Genomic DNA, 17,500 nt, shown 5'->3' with positions numbered 1-17,500 from the left:
CGGACTGCAAAGAAAGGGAATCAGGCGAACATAGACCATTGTCAGAACCGCGGAGGGGTGAAAGAACGCGACTTTTCCTCCTCGCGCGGCATCGCGGACGTGCTATCACGTTGGCTTATCTGATTAAATTAAATTTGAATCCGTGACACACCGACCGGGGAGGGGATAGCGAGCGCTCAGCGTGTGGTAAGATGCCATCGATGCCATGGTACCGTTCTGGACCCTAAGCGTGCGGTGGTCCGTGATCGTGAGCGCATCTCGTAGCAGATGCGCTCGCTGGCTCTTTGAATCAAGCCCCCGGGCCCGAAAGGCGAAACAATGTCGTGTGCAAAACACACCAGCGAGACCGAGTCGTCTCTCTGGCCGTCGATTTAGGCGGCCTCGTTGTCGATGAGATAAATAATTCAGTTTATGTGTGTGGTGCTGGTGGAAGATTTGAATATTTTCAATTTTTGGTGCGACCGCGACCACGAGGTGAAAGTTGTTCGAAGCCAAATCGTCGGTCGGTCGGTTCGTTTTGCTAAATTTAGTGGCATAAACCACCGCGGAGCTAATCTTTGCGCGTGTTTAGATAGGTTTAGAGGCAGGAAGCGATATTCATCTTTAATGCGAATTTCACTTCTTGGACCGTTCCGTCGAATATTTTGAACTGGAACCCGCCAATCGACGGTACACCACATGCTGGGAGTGAGAGAGAGAGAGAGAAGAGGGAATGAATCATCACCTCGCCGAGATTTACTCTAAGATACTGAAGCATGATGATCACTATCGGTTGCTAGCGATCATTGTTTGCCTCTGCAAAACGGTTATCATACGCGTTGTAGCTCGTTCTAAACATGCTACCAAGCATCGAGGCTCTGGCTGGTGTTCTGGACACAGAATTTCCCATAATTCATCCCAAACACCACCGGGTAGCTTACATGCTGCCCAATGTTGCACATGCTGCGATGTCATGTGAGTCTTATCGCTCGGTCGTGATCAGCGTCGCATTATGCTCTCCACCCCTCGTTGTCGAGAGAACATGCCATCGGTCCGCATTCTCGTTTGGTGTTTATTACGCGAACCGGCTAACCGATCGGATAAAGTACGGGACGGTGATGAGAAAGCGGCGCTCGAGCGCGCGACAGACACTCACCGCGGGACGTCTCGCGAAGGGTCTCGCCTCGCGGAGGGAAGGGTTTTCGCGAGGAATCCGGACCAATCGGGCAAGGGGCAACCGTTTGCCGTGAACTTTCTCGGTTCACATCTGCTCACGGAGCGCAGAACGGATCGCGCATGCTGATGCGCATGGATTCCGGATTCGAATGCCTAATGTGCCGTATGTTTATGATTTTCATATTTAATTAAAACGAAACGTTCCTTTAAATGCTAATGTCCCATTTCCACATGTCCAATCCCCTGAACAACCTGACCAACCAGGCCAATCCGGGCGTCGAAGGGCAATTTCCTCGGCACGAACAGAGATTTCAAGGGAACAGAGAAAATCGAATCGAACAAGTGACATCCCCTATAGGGAGTCTCGGTAAGGAGCAATCCGTCAACATTAGTTGGCCCACGAGCAGCAGCAGCAGCAGCAGCACGATATCACGTCTGATCGATACGGCACTCCGGCCGAGGGGGGTTCTCTATCTTCGCGTAAAGCAAACGACAACCGAGCGATCGAGCGAAAGGTGATCAACGTGAGGTCGATGAGGAGACACATCATGGACCACAAAAGGGGGTTCCAACCGTGATCGTAACACACGGCAGTGCTACCAGCGGGTGTCCTCCTCCTCCTCCGAACAAGTGTTCGTCGTTGTGGACCAGGAACGCGAAAAGAACGGAAACATCGCACCGCGTGAGCTGGAGAAAGCTGTCGAACTCGTGATTTATTGAACTCCAGCCTCCATGGGCCGGGAATGCGGCACTCAAGGCGCATGCAGGTGTCACGAGGCACCTCCCTTTGTGTGTGAAATGCTTCTGCTCCAAAGGAACTCCCGGTGGCACCAACGCGAATCCGTCCTTTGTCCTCCGTAGCGTTCATCGCGTAATCACCACCATCGCCATCATTATCGTGATCATTATTGGACAGAGCGGGCGCACCATACAAACACATACATGTCCCAGCATATCGACAATTTGCAATCTTGAAATCGGCGGGGAACTCTGTCTCCTGCCACGGAACAAGAAGCTCATCGTCAGAATCATCCAACGTCCGGCCAACCGGCGGTACGGATGACAGATTATGATGGCCGATCACGGGCGGATAACCGATCGAGCGATCGAGGATAGGGGCGTCCGATTTGACAGTTTAGCCCGGGATGACAGGGCAACCCTTCCGTTCATCCCTTATCAGACATCAGTGGCCATCCGGTGAGCAAGCGCGCGCAAACGATAGGCGATCCGCGATTGTGAAAGGACCACAATGTACCTGACAGCGTGATCACCTTGCCACCGACACGGTGTGTGACGTTTATTAAGTGTCTCATAAGAGATCGAGACGCGCGTGGTGACTCCGAGATCGAGACTTTGAGATCAAGGCACACAGGGCCTGGATCGCCGCTGGCTTATCACCATTATCTTGCGTCATGAGTTTCGAACACCATTTTTCGATGGCAAAAGGGCGTCCCGCATTTTGGAACGAGCGCGCGCACAAGTGATTAAGAAATATTGATTTTCCTCGATCTCGAAAGTTTGTGGAGTGCCCTTCGTTTCGGTTTGATCGGTTTTTTTTTTGTGGGGTAATTGCTCGATCTCGATGGCGCAAGAAAGGTTCCAATTTCCTCGTCGCACCAGCACCACACTTTTCGGTAACAATCACTGAAAGCTGACTCTGGGACCGCTTACCTGGGGCTGCAGCAGTAACATGCTTGTTGTCGCCGAGGCGCTGTCCGCGGTCGGTTTGCGCAGGGCGTCGTCCTCGTCCGTCGGATGGTTGTCACCGCGGGCACCACCTTCGGTTGTCGGTGCTGCTGTTGCTGAACTGCTGCTGGCAGTACCGTGACCCGGTTGTGCGTGTTGTGGCGTCGTCTGCGCGGCCGTTAGACACGTCACGTCGCTAGACGGTGCTGGCGATGCGGCTGGATCGCTTGCTGGGGCGGCCGGTACCGGTACCGAGGAGGTTGCCAGTCGCGATAGCAAATGGGGAGCACCTGGGAAAAGGGGAGAGAGCAAATGGCCACCGAACCGATTAGTTGAAGATTCATCACCGACGCACGGTACCATAAGTGCTTCGCATCATAATCATCCTACGTACTCGAGCTCCTAGCTCTTGCTCTACGATCTCTTCCTTCCTCTCTCTCTCTCTCTCTCTCTCTGCGTAGAATGATCGCGTGTGTGCACTATGCGGCTTATCTGGTGGCGAGTAAAACGTGTGCCCCAGAACCGTGAACCGGGCACCTCTTTCGACCCACGGCTCCACTTATTATGGAGATTGACGGAAAGGAGAGCGGCTTATCGCAAAACGCCTAAACTGGCCAACAAGTCCGCGGCATCCGCATCGCGCATCCTACACGCCAAACCACGATGACAGCCACGCGAATAAAAACTAAAAGCAGCGACACAGCGAGGGCTCCACTAAATCCACACCACTTTGCGCGCGATCGTTACCGGTCGTCGGTTTGGAATTTCGGGGTGTTTTTTTTCTTCCACAAATCACTTCTTCCGTCTAGGCACGCCAACAGCTGCTAATCGAGACACTACTGTCCGGTTTCACCACAGAAATGAATCAATTTCAAAGACTCGAACGCACTTTTCACCTTCCAGAGGACCGACACTGAGGCTTGGGCTTCACCGTAGTAGCTGGTAGAATGGAATCGGATTCCTGGTGCTGGCCAAAAGTCAAGCGAGGTGATCAGAATGGACGGTGAGTGCGTCTGCGTCACACCATCTTGCTCGCAATCCCGCCTATCGAATGAGATTTGTGAATTGAATTCACTTTGCATTCCGCACACTTTTTGGTCGACCAATTCCGGCGTCAAACGACTCGCCCAGGGGACCTCAAAAAAGGGGCGTGTGCAAGGAGCGAGTTCCTTCGCTCGAGAGGGACGCAGAAAGGACACAAGGAGCGCATCCTTTCCAGCACCTTTCACACCGAGCAGTCCTCTTTCCCCTTTTTGTTTTTGGAGGAATGTTCGCAGTTCGTGGAATGGTGCGACAATCGGTGCGGAACATTCGGTGCCCTCCCTGTGGTGGAACCATAAAATCAGTGATATTTAGCGAAGTTGATTATCGTGAAAGGTGCGGCGTGCCCTAGGGACCAGGGGCTAGACCAAGATCAAGATAAGAGAGTGCGAGAGAGAGAGAGAGAGAGGCGCCAGAAGCCAGGAAAGGCAAACAGAAGGTGTGAAGTGTACGTTAAATTGAGCATCGCGAATGGAATGGGAAGGCGTCGCGGGTAGTCGCGACTGAGCTGAGATACATTGTTGCTCGCTTGATTTATGGCTCTCCGTTGGTGGTGCTTGCGCTGCTTTATTGTCACAACAGTTGGTGCAGAATGTGGTGCGCATTCCACATTTGAAGGAGCATCAGCTTTTTGATGCTAGATATGATTATGATTGGTGGATTGGAGATGCAAAACAGTCTCCGAATCGAGTTCGAGTTCTATGCAAAAGGCCACCTTGGAGTCTATTGTGTTACCAGGGACACATTGTATCAGAAACAGAGGCCCAAGTTATATGCGCAACATTGTTGGATGCTACACGGGCTAAAATCACTGTGGGAACCGATCGAGGTCCAGAAGATGCTGTCACGGAATGCCATGCGTTGGACAACCGCATAACTCACCTCACCGACGGTGCATGTCACTCTTCCGTCAAAGCATTTGAAGCCTCTTCCGGGAGCTTCGAGATCGGACCCTCTCACCAATCTTCCACGCCAATCTGCTGACCCATATTGTCGGAACATGCTGCTGCGTGTCGTAAGTGTTCACGCACTCTCCTCGCTCTGTCTGTCTGTGTGCCAGTGCGTGTGTCGTGATTGATTTGATTCCCGATGCTGCCGCTTTCATCGCGGATACCATCACCGCTCCGCTCGATAACATACGCATCCGTGATGCATTGGGCCCCTGGAACAACTTCTCCCCGAAAAACCTTAGCCACAGGGTCATCAGCTCATCAGTCTCTCCCATTTTTTTTTGGTCCTCCCCGTTCCAATGCGTTGCATTCACAGACACAAACCACGTGCTGGCACCCGCTGGGACGGCCTGGCACACTTGGGTCATTCGGATTCGGGCAGCATGAAACATGAAACAACGGAGCGAAGCGGAGATTACAAACATCAACAACAACACAAAAAAATGGCCCCCGAATCATCCTTTCCAGACCTCCCCTTTTATGCTCACCGGTACACACATGCCGTGCATGATGAAATCTTAATTCGATTCGAATGGGTTTGGCCCCTTACCACCATCACCAGACTGGCCTCTCCTCCGGTGGCACCGTAATTGCGTGACCGTGACTGATCAGGGTAAATTCGGTTGGTTGTCTCCTCGGGGGGGTTTTCGTTGCCTTTCGCTGCCGCCATCGCTGCGACGTAGCACACCAACGAGCCGCTTGGAATCTGGTACCGTCTTTATCGGTTGCGCCCTCTGCGCGTCGCGATTAGCACATTGCAACGCACTCTCCCGCCTTCTAACGAAGATCGAGCAAAGAAATTAATGCCGATCGTCACTAGAATCCAAAATGGCACTCAAGGGGGGCGTACGGTGATGGTGTGGCCTCGTTACGGCGGTCACGCCAAAGCCACGGCTTCCGAATGATAACTTTAATCAACTCCCAATAAAGCGGCCAACATGCGGCCTCTCAACTGGTCAGCTGGTCTCCGGTGCAGCATTATGCACTCTAGCCGGCATGCCGTGGGTCCCACGAGACGCCTTTTTCCACCCGGAGGGACCCTGGGCATGGCATCAATCAAACCGAATTTGCCGCCACTTTGCTTGCTTCAACGGAAGAATCGGATCGTGCCTGTTGGATCCTCGTGCGGATGGGAGCCCTTAGAAGTCTTGGTCCTCGTTCGAGCGCGCGCCTTCACGCCCGCCACTTTCTTCGGCACAACGCCAGCCAGCCTTTTTAGCGGCCGACCGAGTCATCAATCAAGATTTCAATTAACGCGCCCAGAAGCGAAGCGTAAAGCGCTGGACATGGCCACGTTTGCGTCGATCCTTGGAAGGGTCTGGGCTACTCTCGGGGTTGTGGCCACCAAAAAGGCGGGCACAAAGTAGCACAGACGAATGGGAGAGTGAGTGGTCCGTTTATGTGGAATTTGATTTTTGCATTAAAACCGCTCGCGATCTTCACGGCGGCGTGGAATTATCGCGACCTCGCCGGTTCGCGGGGTCATGCCGTGCGATGCACTAAACATAAATCAGTGCCTGAAAGCCGCCCCTGACTGAGAGCTTGGAGTCGAAATTGAATCGCTTGTCCATCAGTTGGTCGACGCTCGGCTGAGAATGTTTTACGTTCTTTCGCTCTCCCCCGGCAATTATGCAGTTGCGCCGGTACGTCGCTTTGCATGCCGCTCTTTTCCCCTTTTTCTCTTGCAGTTGATGCCCGTTCCTCGGATGCGTAACGATGGCGACGATCGATCGCGATCGTGGCAGCAAAAACACACATACTGACTCGCGCGAGAGAGAGGAAAATTTATAATAATATCTTTCTTAATCTTAAGTGCGCGCGTTGTGTTCATTTAACATAAATTAGGGAGCGTGGACCACCCTCTTTCATTCCCCTTTCAGCACATACCACCCTTACATGATCATCGAGAAAAGTGGAGGCGAATGGTTGTCGCTGGCAGGCAAAGATCGCGGTGAGCACGCGGTGCTGATTGCTTCTCAATTTCATGCGCGACCAGGCACCCTTCTCGGTCGCTCTCTCTCTGGCAGGATGTAACCTTCCCTCACACCCCCTTTCTCACCACGCGATCACCGTAACCGTCATCATCATCATCATCATCATCATCCAGCTTTTGTGTTTGAAAATTAAGCTTAATTTAAATCGCTAAACTAAAACACCATAATTATGTTTCGTTCGCAGCACTTTTTCTCCCCCTGGGGGTGGTGATGGGGTGCTGGTGTGGCTACTGGGAACACCGAGTCGTTAAACTGTCGAATGATAAGCCACGAAAAGCGTTCCCTCGGTGCGATCGGTTTGTGTGTTTTTTTGCGGGCGGAAAACTGAAGAATGGAGCCGTCGTGATGGTTTGATGCTTCTGTGAACCCCAAAAAGAGGATGTTCATTATGTTTGTGGCTTCCAAACGCGCTTCCACGAGTACAGGTGGAATGGTGGAAGTGAAATTTCAATTTCAAAGCGCACACGAAACGGACAGTCGGTGTTGTCGCCAGTGGCCATTATTGGTTTTTAATTGGAACCCCCTTTGGGGGACCCCAGGGAAACAGGATGTTATGTCACTGACCTAGCAGCGCTACCACCAGTACTTGAGCGCGTCTTATGCGGTCGAAAAATGAAGAAGCTGCGTTTCGTTTCGCTTATTGACAGATATCTCTCTCGTTGTGGCCGTGTGAACCAACCCGTTTCGGGGGTTTGAGAAAGCTTAGACCACTGTGCATGATGCTGCTGGTACTGCACACGCATCAGACATTCGCGCGAGCACATCAGACAAAAATCGTGGAAAACGTAAAGTATCCGAATCCACGGCACCGAAAATGCGCGGCTTTTGCGGCGAATGCATCGCGCAGCCGGGGGCAGGGAGGGGTAAGGGATTCCAAAAATAAACCCACAAGGGACACATGGCGATGGCACGGAGTGTTTGCGGTGCGTAAACTTCAACCCTCGGGTCCCCGGTCGGCCACGGAACGGATTCCGCCTGCATTGCATAACCGCGGTCGAGCGAGCCAAATAAAATGGAGAAGACTTTTTGGGGTGAAAACTATCAAAAAGTGAAGAGAGAAAGAGAGAGAGAGAGAGAGAGAGGGCACCAGGGACCATGAACTGCAATCGGCGCGGATGCTTTTATCCCGCCGGCACTCGCTCGCGCGTCACTTTCGCTTTCGCGTCGTCGCAACCTCAGGAGGAGGCCCTCTGGCCGCTCCGAATGCACTGCCGAAAAGGAAGATGCTCCGGAGGGGACAAATAAGAACAACAGAAGAAGGGAAGGTGCAGCTGAATGACCGAGGAAGACGAAGACGAAGACCGAATAAACCTCAGCGAAACCGAATACGCATCCAGCGACAACATACACGGAGACAGACGGACGGAGTCGTCGTCTTGACCGCGCCAGGGCACCCGCCGGGTTTATCGCAATTTTCTCATCAGCTGAAGCCGTCCTCGGGAGATTTTTTTTTCGGGGAGTATTGCTAGCTGGGGGGTTGCTGGTGAAAGACAGAAGAAAAAACCCCCCCTGAAGATGATCTTTACGATCGACGGCAGCTCGCTTGGGTCGGTCGGTGCGCGATGATTACGAGGAACGCAGTTTTTTTTGTTGTCCTCTTGCTCCTCTATCTATCTCTCTCTGTGTCTCTCTTTGTGGTGCTTTCTATTTGGAATGTGAAGATGAGTGTTGTGTGCTGTTGAATCCGTATCATTAGTCGACCAATCGAGCCTCTGAAGCATAAAAACCAATGACGAATCTCCCTTCTGGTGGTCTCATGTCATGTTCGTTGTTGTTGTTCCGGAATTTGGAGCTGGAGCATAGTCATGCTTTCGATGCGCACACAATTAGCAACATTCTTCCCCCTTGCTCATCAATCGCAAAGTAAAATGGCGTTGACAGCCTAGTCCGGGAGATGATTGGGTGGCTGCGGTCCCGCTAATGAAGCGCCAACGCTCCTCGAGAACCGGCAAATCGGTAATGTTATTTCAATTATCCAACCCAGATCGCTCGTTGGTGGGTGGTCTCTTCTAGGCTCTGCACGGATCTAGGGCACTGAGAGAGAGCCTTCGAGCCAACGGGACGACGTCTAAAGGAAGAAGACGATGACGATCGGATCGAACGAATCGGAAACACGGGACACGGGACCATGCTACACCGTTTTGCGATAAAGCGCCTTCAGCTCCTCGGTTCATTAATTACGACCATGACATACCTCCTCATCGGTGGCGCGCGCGAATGGAGCACAAAACGGCTTCTGGCTCGCGAAGAAGGGCTTTGAACGGGCCAATCCGGTTGGGTTTATTGAGATTAATTATCTGGTAAAGACGTTGGCGTGGTTTTCGAGCGCTACCACGGGACGGACAAGCACCAGCAACGTCGTCGACGTCGTCTTGTATCGTCGTGTTCTACCATCCCTTCGCGATGCGCTCTTCCTCTTCTGACGCTCGATACGGAACCGTGGACATGTTGGGTGAAAGCTTTCGCGCTGATAACTCTGTCCACGGAGGGATCCGCTTTGGCGAAACAATTTGACGATGTTCAGTCAGGGGACACATCACGATGTGTCTTGGGTGACCGCGACCTCAACCAGCGGAACCAGTCACTGCAATAGATGGCCGATAGAAGTAAGCCATCGGTGATCGGTGACCGAGCATCCTCCCCAGATGTCCACCAGTATCAGATCGATGCCGAGAACAGAAATGAAAGCTCGAGCGAGAGAGAGTGAATGAGAGACCATCGAGCGTGTGGTGGCCATTTTGCCAAGCGATCTGCGATCATCGTGTAGTGACGCTCATCATCATCATCGGCACTAGGAGTGTTGAGGAGAAGGTGGATGATGTGTTGTAGCCAGCTGTGCGCGCTGGTGTCCTCGAAAGTCAGGGTCAATCGTCAGTGGATTGATCGAAGCTAAGGCTGAAGATACTGTGTACGATCAGGGGGGGTGGGGGTGGGGTAGATTGTAAACAGATAAACAGTACCACCATTGGCACATACAAACCCACTAGTGAAGGCGATACAATGGGGCAATGTCATGTTAAACAATGTAAGATCTTAATTCGGCACTTTACACCCCCTCTCGAGATGTCTCCCTCTTGAGAAGATGTTTTTACATTTCTTGGTGTCTCAGAGGGAGGTGGGAGAGGGTGGTAAAGGGTTGAGGGGGAGAGATGTTGTATCTCTTCGGTCACAACAAAAGAACTCTCGAAACGCAATCATCGTAGTCGTCATCATCATCCTGCCGATGGTTGATGGCGATCACTAGCGTTGTGTCCGTGTTTGTACGTGTGCCCGTGTGTGTCCGTATGTGTGCAGGGGCAATAAGCGGCTAGGAGACGCGTGCAATGCGCGGTTGTGACCGAAATGTCTTATACAGACGCTAAGTGATACTACAAACGCGCTTGTGTCTACACCCGGCATGTTTGAATGATCGGTCTCAGCTTCTCTCTCTCTCTCTCTCTCTCTCTCTCTCTCTCTCTCTCTCTCTTTTTCTGTGCGATTGGAATGTTTACGTCAAGCAATGTAGTAGCACTTAGGCTCACATCCCCGAGGGAAGGCCACTCGGCCACCACCGCTCGCGTGTTCCTCCAACGGAGCTTCGGATGGGCTTCAGATGATGTGTAACATCTCAATCGGCCTTGGCCGCCGCGCGTTTACTACGCTTTTACGCCGAAGATACTATCTCCCGAAAGCTCACACAACGAACGGGTCCACCACCGAGCGCGACGTCCTTCTAGCAGCGATCCCGCTGCTGGATCAATAAAAGAGCTCAGCGTGAGCTTAAGCGACGAACCCGCTCCCCCCCCACCGACATTGAGCATTCCGGACTAAAAATAGCCACAACGATGCAGGGGGTTTAATGCAAAAACAAAACAATAAAAAATCTCCCCTCCCCTGCCGGCACCACTCTTCCCAGCATCCTTATCCACCCACCGTGATAAAGCGGATGGGCCACTCGTTTGGCGGATTGCGCGAAAAAAACACTTAGCAGTACAAATTGAACTGTCAACAGTTGCTGAAAAGATGCAAAGAGAGGTCTCAACCTCTCAAACCGCACCGAAGCGAAGGTCGTATCGGCGAGGGCCGGCGGGCATTACGGGTCCAATACCGGACCAGGGAGACCCGTGAGGATGGCTGGTTTACCGTTTTTAACGGTCAGCTTGCATGGACACGGTGTGGCTCTCGATGAGCCTCTTCGCGAGACGAGCTTCTGCCGCACGTAAAATACCCCAAATGGCCTTAGGGTACTCGAAGGCAGGGGGGCCACGTACAGCAGCAGCAACAGCGTGCCGGGATCGATTGTGATCGCATTCTTTAGCGTTCGGTTACGCCCTGCAAGAAGCAGGCCACTTGGCAGAGTGAAGCAAGTGAAGTGTTTGTCTTGAGACTGATTGAGCGGCTTTTGGGGATGGTCAGAGGCTGTGGTCGAGAGCTGCGCTGTTGTGAAACGGCGAGCGGAACGGATGAGTGTGGTCACTCCGCTGTGCGTGCGCAAGTGACGATCGAACGCAAATGTACTTTTTTGTTGTGATTTCATTGTGTCACTTCAAAGGGCTATTTGGACTCCCGAAAGAGGCCAAAGAGAGACAAAGGAGCATTCGAGATCGCTAGTTCTAGCCAGCTGATCATCCATTTGTCACTCACAAGCTCAGTAATCGCTCGCATGGCCTCCAAATGTTGCGTTGACAGCTTAAAAATCACCAAAGCGTCTTCAATCTGTCGCCGTCGTCGTCGATCGAGATGACACATATCCAGCCTCTCTCTCTCTCTCTCTCTCTCTCTCTCTCTCTCTCTCTCTTTCTCTCTGTGCGTCGGTGACACTCTAGCCCATCACCATCGAGCGCCAAAGGGGTGGGGAACATTAAATATGCGAAATCATATATTTGTTGAACCATCTTTTTTGCACATTTCGTTCACCTCGCCTTATGCTCGCGAGCGCACACACGCCGTCTTTCTCTCTCTCTTCCTCTCTCTCATTCCGTTTTCCGTGTCCCGCTTTGAGGCTCACGAGGGCGCGCGCCTCTTTTTAGTGGGTCAATACTTTCACCGGGACCATTTTTTTTTTGTTTCGTCGCTAGCCCATACCGGGGGTCGTCTTCTCTTCGTCGTTGTCGTTTCTGATTTTCGCCCAAAAACCTCCATCACCACCCAAGAGAGGGAGCGTTTGGGGAGCGGGTTTATGCTTGCCTCTTTGGCTGATGATCATCTTCAGCGCTGCTGCTGCTGCTGCTGAGCGGTTTGTTGTGCGTTGCGTTGATGACGATGAAGCGAAGATGATCCTCTTCGCCTAAGCGATGGTCGCTTTTTGGCGGGAGGAGGTTCGCTGAGGAAGATCGAGGCAGCTGGAGCCAGTCTGACTGGAGCGCCTGCGGCAAACGGCGCGAGTATTACGTTCATGTCTCTCTCGGGCGCGCTGTGACTCTGACAAAAAAATCCAATTTCCTTCGTCACCAAGATGCGTCGACTCGCTCGGTATGCAGCGTGCGTACCTTTTTACATGACGCGAGTATGAGTATGATGGGTTTTATGATCCGTCCCGTCCAACTCTCATTAATGGAATGCGCGATTCGCGGCTGAATTGAAACAAATCCGCGAGCAAGCACTCACGGTTGCTGGAATCTTTGCGGCAGCGAATCTTTATGGTTTTATGTTATTCCCGATTGCACGAAAACGACGAAAAAATGACCACGCGACCTACGCGAAATGATGACCACGATGGGTGTTTATTGGGTCATCACTCGGCGCCATTCTACACCACGGATTGCGCATTCCATACACGACTCACTCCGGTGGTGCTCTCCGTTCTCCTCCTTTCCTTTTTTTATCTTGTTGAAACATTGAAAACGGGATTATAACGGAATATGATCATCCGACATCCGACCGCAAGGTCGTCCATTTTTGGCAACACCATAAGCAAAAAGAGAGATTGCGCACCATTGCAACATTGCACTGGCCGCTATTTATTGCTGGCGGAGCTGGATAAAATAAAATTTTGCCGCATAAAATGCCGGTGGCAGACGGATAGCCGGGTAGCCGGAGCTACTATCATGGGCCACCCTTGTGATGCTGTGATGTACCGAGCTCATCAGCTTAGCATTTTACATCGCGAACATCCCCCCCCCCCCACCCGGTTCGCGATCGGTGGCTCATTAAGTGGCGAGATGCGAGCTAATGAATCGTGTAGCGCGCGTGCTGCAACTTGAACTTGAGATTAGTTGGTGGCATAAGTTTTGAAATTTTTAATTTTTCATCTCGCCGGAAAATGCGACATAAATTAGGTTGGTTGGATAGCGAAGCGAAGTTGGCCCCCCCCTGGGGAAGGTCAATCGGCGGAAGTTTGACCTCGGCAAAGGGCCTTACCAAGAGCGCCATAAAGCTGGCTCGCCCTTCCTCATCAGTAAGCATATTTCCCATGAATCTCGACGGAGATAAAATGGCTCACCTTTCATGAGAAGCTGGCACAAGGTAGCAGCAAGGTTCCGATGTCGAAGCATCATCAAGCGCGCCCAGTAGGGGCCACCGTATGTGAACCGCATTTGAGATAAACACCTGGGCCGTGGTCGCAGATGGATCTGAACGAAATTACTAAGTAGCTCACTCCGCACACCACCGCGGTCGATCATCCGTCGCCTCTCACGATGAAGATCTCAAATTTGGTGCTTCGTCCCACCGGGGGGGCAGAACATAAAAACCAGTGGCTCCAGTTGAGTATGTTCTTGAAGACGCTCCGCTTAGACGGATGAACAGACAGACGGAACACAGCAGCTCTATTAGCTCATGAGGTCTGTTCGGGTCTGTTGTGAACTCACACTAAATGGATGGTTTAACGTCGACCTAACGTCCGACCCCCGAAGAGACCTCCTTCAACCCGCCTTTTTGCTGTTTTTGCTGCCGGGTTTACGTCTTTTGCACCGCGTTGGCTTACGTGCACTCTCCTCCTGCCGACGCTTACGGGGTTCAAGGGGCGCACACCCCGCACGAACGCAAAGAAACGAACACGAAAAACGCAGAAAAACCCTCACCAACAGCAGCCACACGACGACTCGACTGAACGTGGGGAATGATCGTTTTGGGGGTCCGGAGGCCGGATAAGTGAGATAGAATTACACAGTCGGTGAGTTAACTGTCGGTGATGGAGCTTTCGGGGGGGCTGGTAAGCAAATTTGGGGAAATTACACTCCACGGATTCCGCCCAACAATCTGTGCCATCCTCCTTCTCCTTGCTTCTCCTGCTTCTCTTTTCATAAATGAGCACCCAGGGGCGGCATCGGCAATTCCTTGATCTGTGGCCACTGTTGCCCCAAATACTAAATCGTTGTTTTGATGGTCTATTCCCGCTCTCACTCTGTGTGTGGATTACTGGACTAACAGATTAGATCGCACTAATTAATGATTCATTTAAATGAGATCCCTTCTTCTCATGATACCGATCTTCCACTTCATTTCTGTTCCGGACCTTATTGGAAGTCACCGCAGCGCAGCGATGCATCAAAATGGACTTAAATGAGAAACAATTCCGTTTGTTATTGCTTAGGGAACAGCAATATCCTTGGTTTGTCGGTCGCTTTCTGCTCTCGAACTCAATCAGTTTTTACGTTTGGGAATCTGGTATCGTGGCCGGTGGCCACTCTGTGCCACAAGCATCTTGTAGTGCCCGGTAACAGAAACAATTAAATGAAAATTATACGATCACCGCACAACGTGATCGTGAATGGCTCTACCTCTTCCATGGACCACGAGCAGGGCTTACGGTAGCGAGTCGGCGCTCACCGGTAGACGGATTTATGTGCGCCGGATTGTGGTTTACGGCGAGGGCCCTCCAACAAAGTATGATACAAATTAGAGGTCCCTCGGGATCTCCCCCGGAACGTGTGCTCGCGGCGGCTCGGCTCCGTTCGACCATTGTGCGTCGACATGAATAGCAATTTTCATATTGCTGATCAGGAGCGAAGCGGGGTGACGTAGGTCTTCGCCGTTTTGCCGCAGCACCCGAGCCATCGCGGTAGCCAGGCCAGGCCAGCACGGCTTCCGTAATTCCATCCTCCTCCATTCCATTCCATGCGCTAATGGTGGCGGAACGAGAAGATTTGCGGGCCGATTTGATTCGATTAAATTAGACGAAGAACCGCCCGACGGGGGGGGAGCGGTGGATGACTCAACCACCCCAACAGGCCCGATTGATTCCGCATTTCCATTTCTATTCCCACCAAGCTACTGCCAAGGTGTATGTGTATGTGTGCTTGTGATTGTGGAGTGATTATGCTTCGAGTGGAAAATTATTCAAAATTACTATGATCGAGCCACGAGGCTCGTAATTGAGAATTTATGCAAAAAGGAGCTTCGAAGGCCCCACTTGCAGACGATGCAGGCTTGGCTGGCAGCCAGCTTTCGGTCTTCGAAAGGTGGAGGAGGATTTGCATCGATTCGAGGATCCGATCATCGATCGCGATCGATTTCCTTTTTAATCTTTTGCGAACCACACCACCACTTTAAGGTGGGGAAGGAGGGAAACTGATGCCTCGACACCCCGGGCAGGCCATCGGGATCATCCCGATCGAACTCGCGCTCGGGTTGGTGATCGCATTACTCGTCCGCGAACCGTGTGGCCATGGTGCGCACCAACCAATGGGGGCCAACGGGGTCAACAACGCGTTGTTATTGGACATTAGGAAAGGGGGAGGAGAAAGAGGACAGGGGAGCTTGACCAGGCTTTTACGGCCGTTAGGAGCGTCTAATTAATAGTCATTTCCAACGGGGTGACGACCCATCATTCTCGCCATTCCGCTCCCCGGGGCCCACCGATCGTGGGTGATCGTGATGATTGTCATGCAGATCGCTCACTGTCCGTCCGTCCGTCCGTCCGTCTGTCTGCCAGCTCGATCGATCGATCCACGGTGTGAAGTCGTTTGCGATTGTGGCCGGCAAGATATCGACTTTCGGCGTTCGGTCCGCAGCCACAGCTCGGACTGTGCTGCGCTCCGAAAAAAAAAATCTGGCAAACTGGAAAGACGACATCATCAAAAAAGGATTCCGGCGGCGGGCGCGACGATTTTATGTCAAACTTATCAAAAGCAGATCCATCTGATAGAGTCGTCTTCGTTGCCGTAGCAGCAGCCACAGCAGCACCCCTCTTTTGCCGAGCGACCTTCGTGTAGGTGAGATGATTTACGGTCGATCGTCCGGGTGGTCCGTAGAGCCCGTGATGAATAACGAATCAACGCTCACCCGGGCCACGGCTTGCCGACTATCAAATAAATCCATTAAGTTTTCGGTTTCCAACCGAAGCGCTTGGAATTCGCTTAAAGACGGATTTGTGTATTTTTATTACTGCATCGACGCAGCCCAGGAGAAGGATATGATTCTATTGTTTGCAGCTCTTTGCAAGGTCTTCCCGCATCGCCTTCCTGTGTTCACTTTGCAATTCAAAATGGGAATTTTCCTTCCAGACCAAAGCCTGCATGTTTTTTTTTGAGTTATAATCTGCACACATTGACTGAAAGCAGACAGAACGCTCGATGTTGGTTGGTGGTTGTTGGCAACTCATTTAACATAATCATAAATCTTACCGGACAGCCAATGGCCACCAAGATCCTTCGACATATTGATTTTTGATGTTTGGATTTGGCGGCTTTGCCGGCAATGTTCCATTCATAGTGAAATGATTTGTCAATCGAGGAGCTCTCTAGAGGGGCTTCTTGCCGTTGTGCTGCTGGCGATCCGTTTGTTTGTTTGGCTGTGTTTGAACGCAGAGCGCAGCGCCTTGTGTTGGGTGTTGTTCTGCAACAATATGTTCTGTTTGCTTAACACCTTGACATGGCACGCTTCGATCACAAGTCGGGTAAATCCCTCGCAAGGAGTCTCCTCCTCAACACCTTCACGACCGTTCGATCGTTCTGTTTGCTTTCTTGTCAAATTAGGAATCCGGTGGCCTCTGCTGTGAGTCGTGGGCTTCCGTTCTGTTTGCCAATGAAACACCCACACGCACGGAAAGATTGACTCACTGTGAAGTGCATCGCCGGCTTCTTGGAACAAATGCGATCCGGGACACTTTACGACCTAGCAGAGGTCTACTTGAAGAGCAGGCCTGTGGGCCGGAAATTCCATTCCATCCGACGGGGATTCCCATAATATTCTGGAACACCTTGGCTCTCGCACGTGCAAACAGATTGATTGAAGCGGCATGCCAACGACAAGCACGGTTACGAGGAGACGCGTCAATCGATCATCAATCGAGAGTCACCGAGCAGGTGCGCCTATGTGACCCCTGTTGACAGCAGCGTATGGTGGAACGGAGAAAAAAATGGCGAATATTTCTTTTTTTTCTCTCTTCTTCGCTGTTTCGCTCAGCTGTCCAATAGCGACACCGTAACGATAGCCGCCGGTACACCGGGGGACTTGATAATTTTTGGAGAAATTGTTGACTTTTGATCTTCACCCAAGAGGCATCCTTCACACACTCCAAACTACTAGCGCTTCTTCCTCACGGCCCGATAGATGCGCGACCGATAGCGAGCTCGACCAACCTACACGGTCGGTCGGTGGTGTGATCGGTGGACGGACACGGTGACCACTTGACCTCGTGGATGTGTGTGGACCGCCCAGGCGAGAGTGAATCCACTTGCGCTCTCATTGTTGATGACGATGGAGATGATGCCGATGATGCCGATGATGATGATGCGCTACGCAGGGAAAGGA

At 51.9% G+C, this 17,500-nt stretch overlaps 1 protein-coding gene across 3 annotated transcripts in view; it reads right to left on the bottom strand.

The window, feature by feature from the left end:
* LOC126572561 (probable nuclear hormone receptor HR38) overlaps positions 1 to 17,500 on the bottom strand; it is a 105,494-nt gene that overhangs the window by 11,721 nt on the left and 76,273 nt on the right. For all 3 annotated transcript variants that reach the window (XM_050231972.1, XM_050231974.1, XM_050231973.1), the window contains exon 3: positions 2,827 to 3,131. In XM_050231972.1, the coding sequence (XP_050087929.1) occupies positions 2,827 to 3,131 (305 nt within the window). The remainder of the gene's footprint in view (positions 1 to 2,826; positions 3,132 to 17,500) is intronic.

Source organism: Anopheles aquasalis, chromosome 2 (assembly GCF_943734665.1).
Source record: "Anopheles aquasalis chromosome 2, idAnoAquaMG_Q_19, whole genome shotgun sequence".
NCBI classification, from domain to species: Eukaryota; Metazoa; Arthropoda; class Insecta; order Diptera; family Culicidae; genus Anopheles; species Anopheles aquasalis.
Note: the sequence above shows the minus strand (reverse complement) of the source record. Positions and strands in the feature narration are given on the sequence as shown.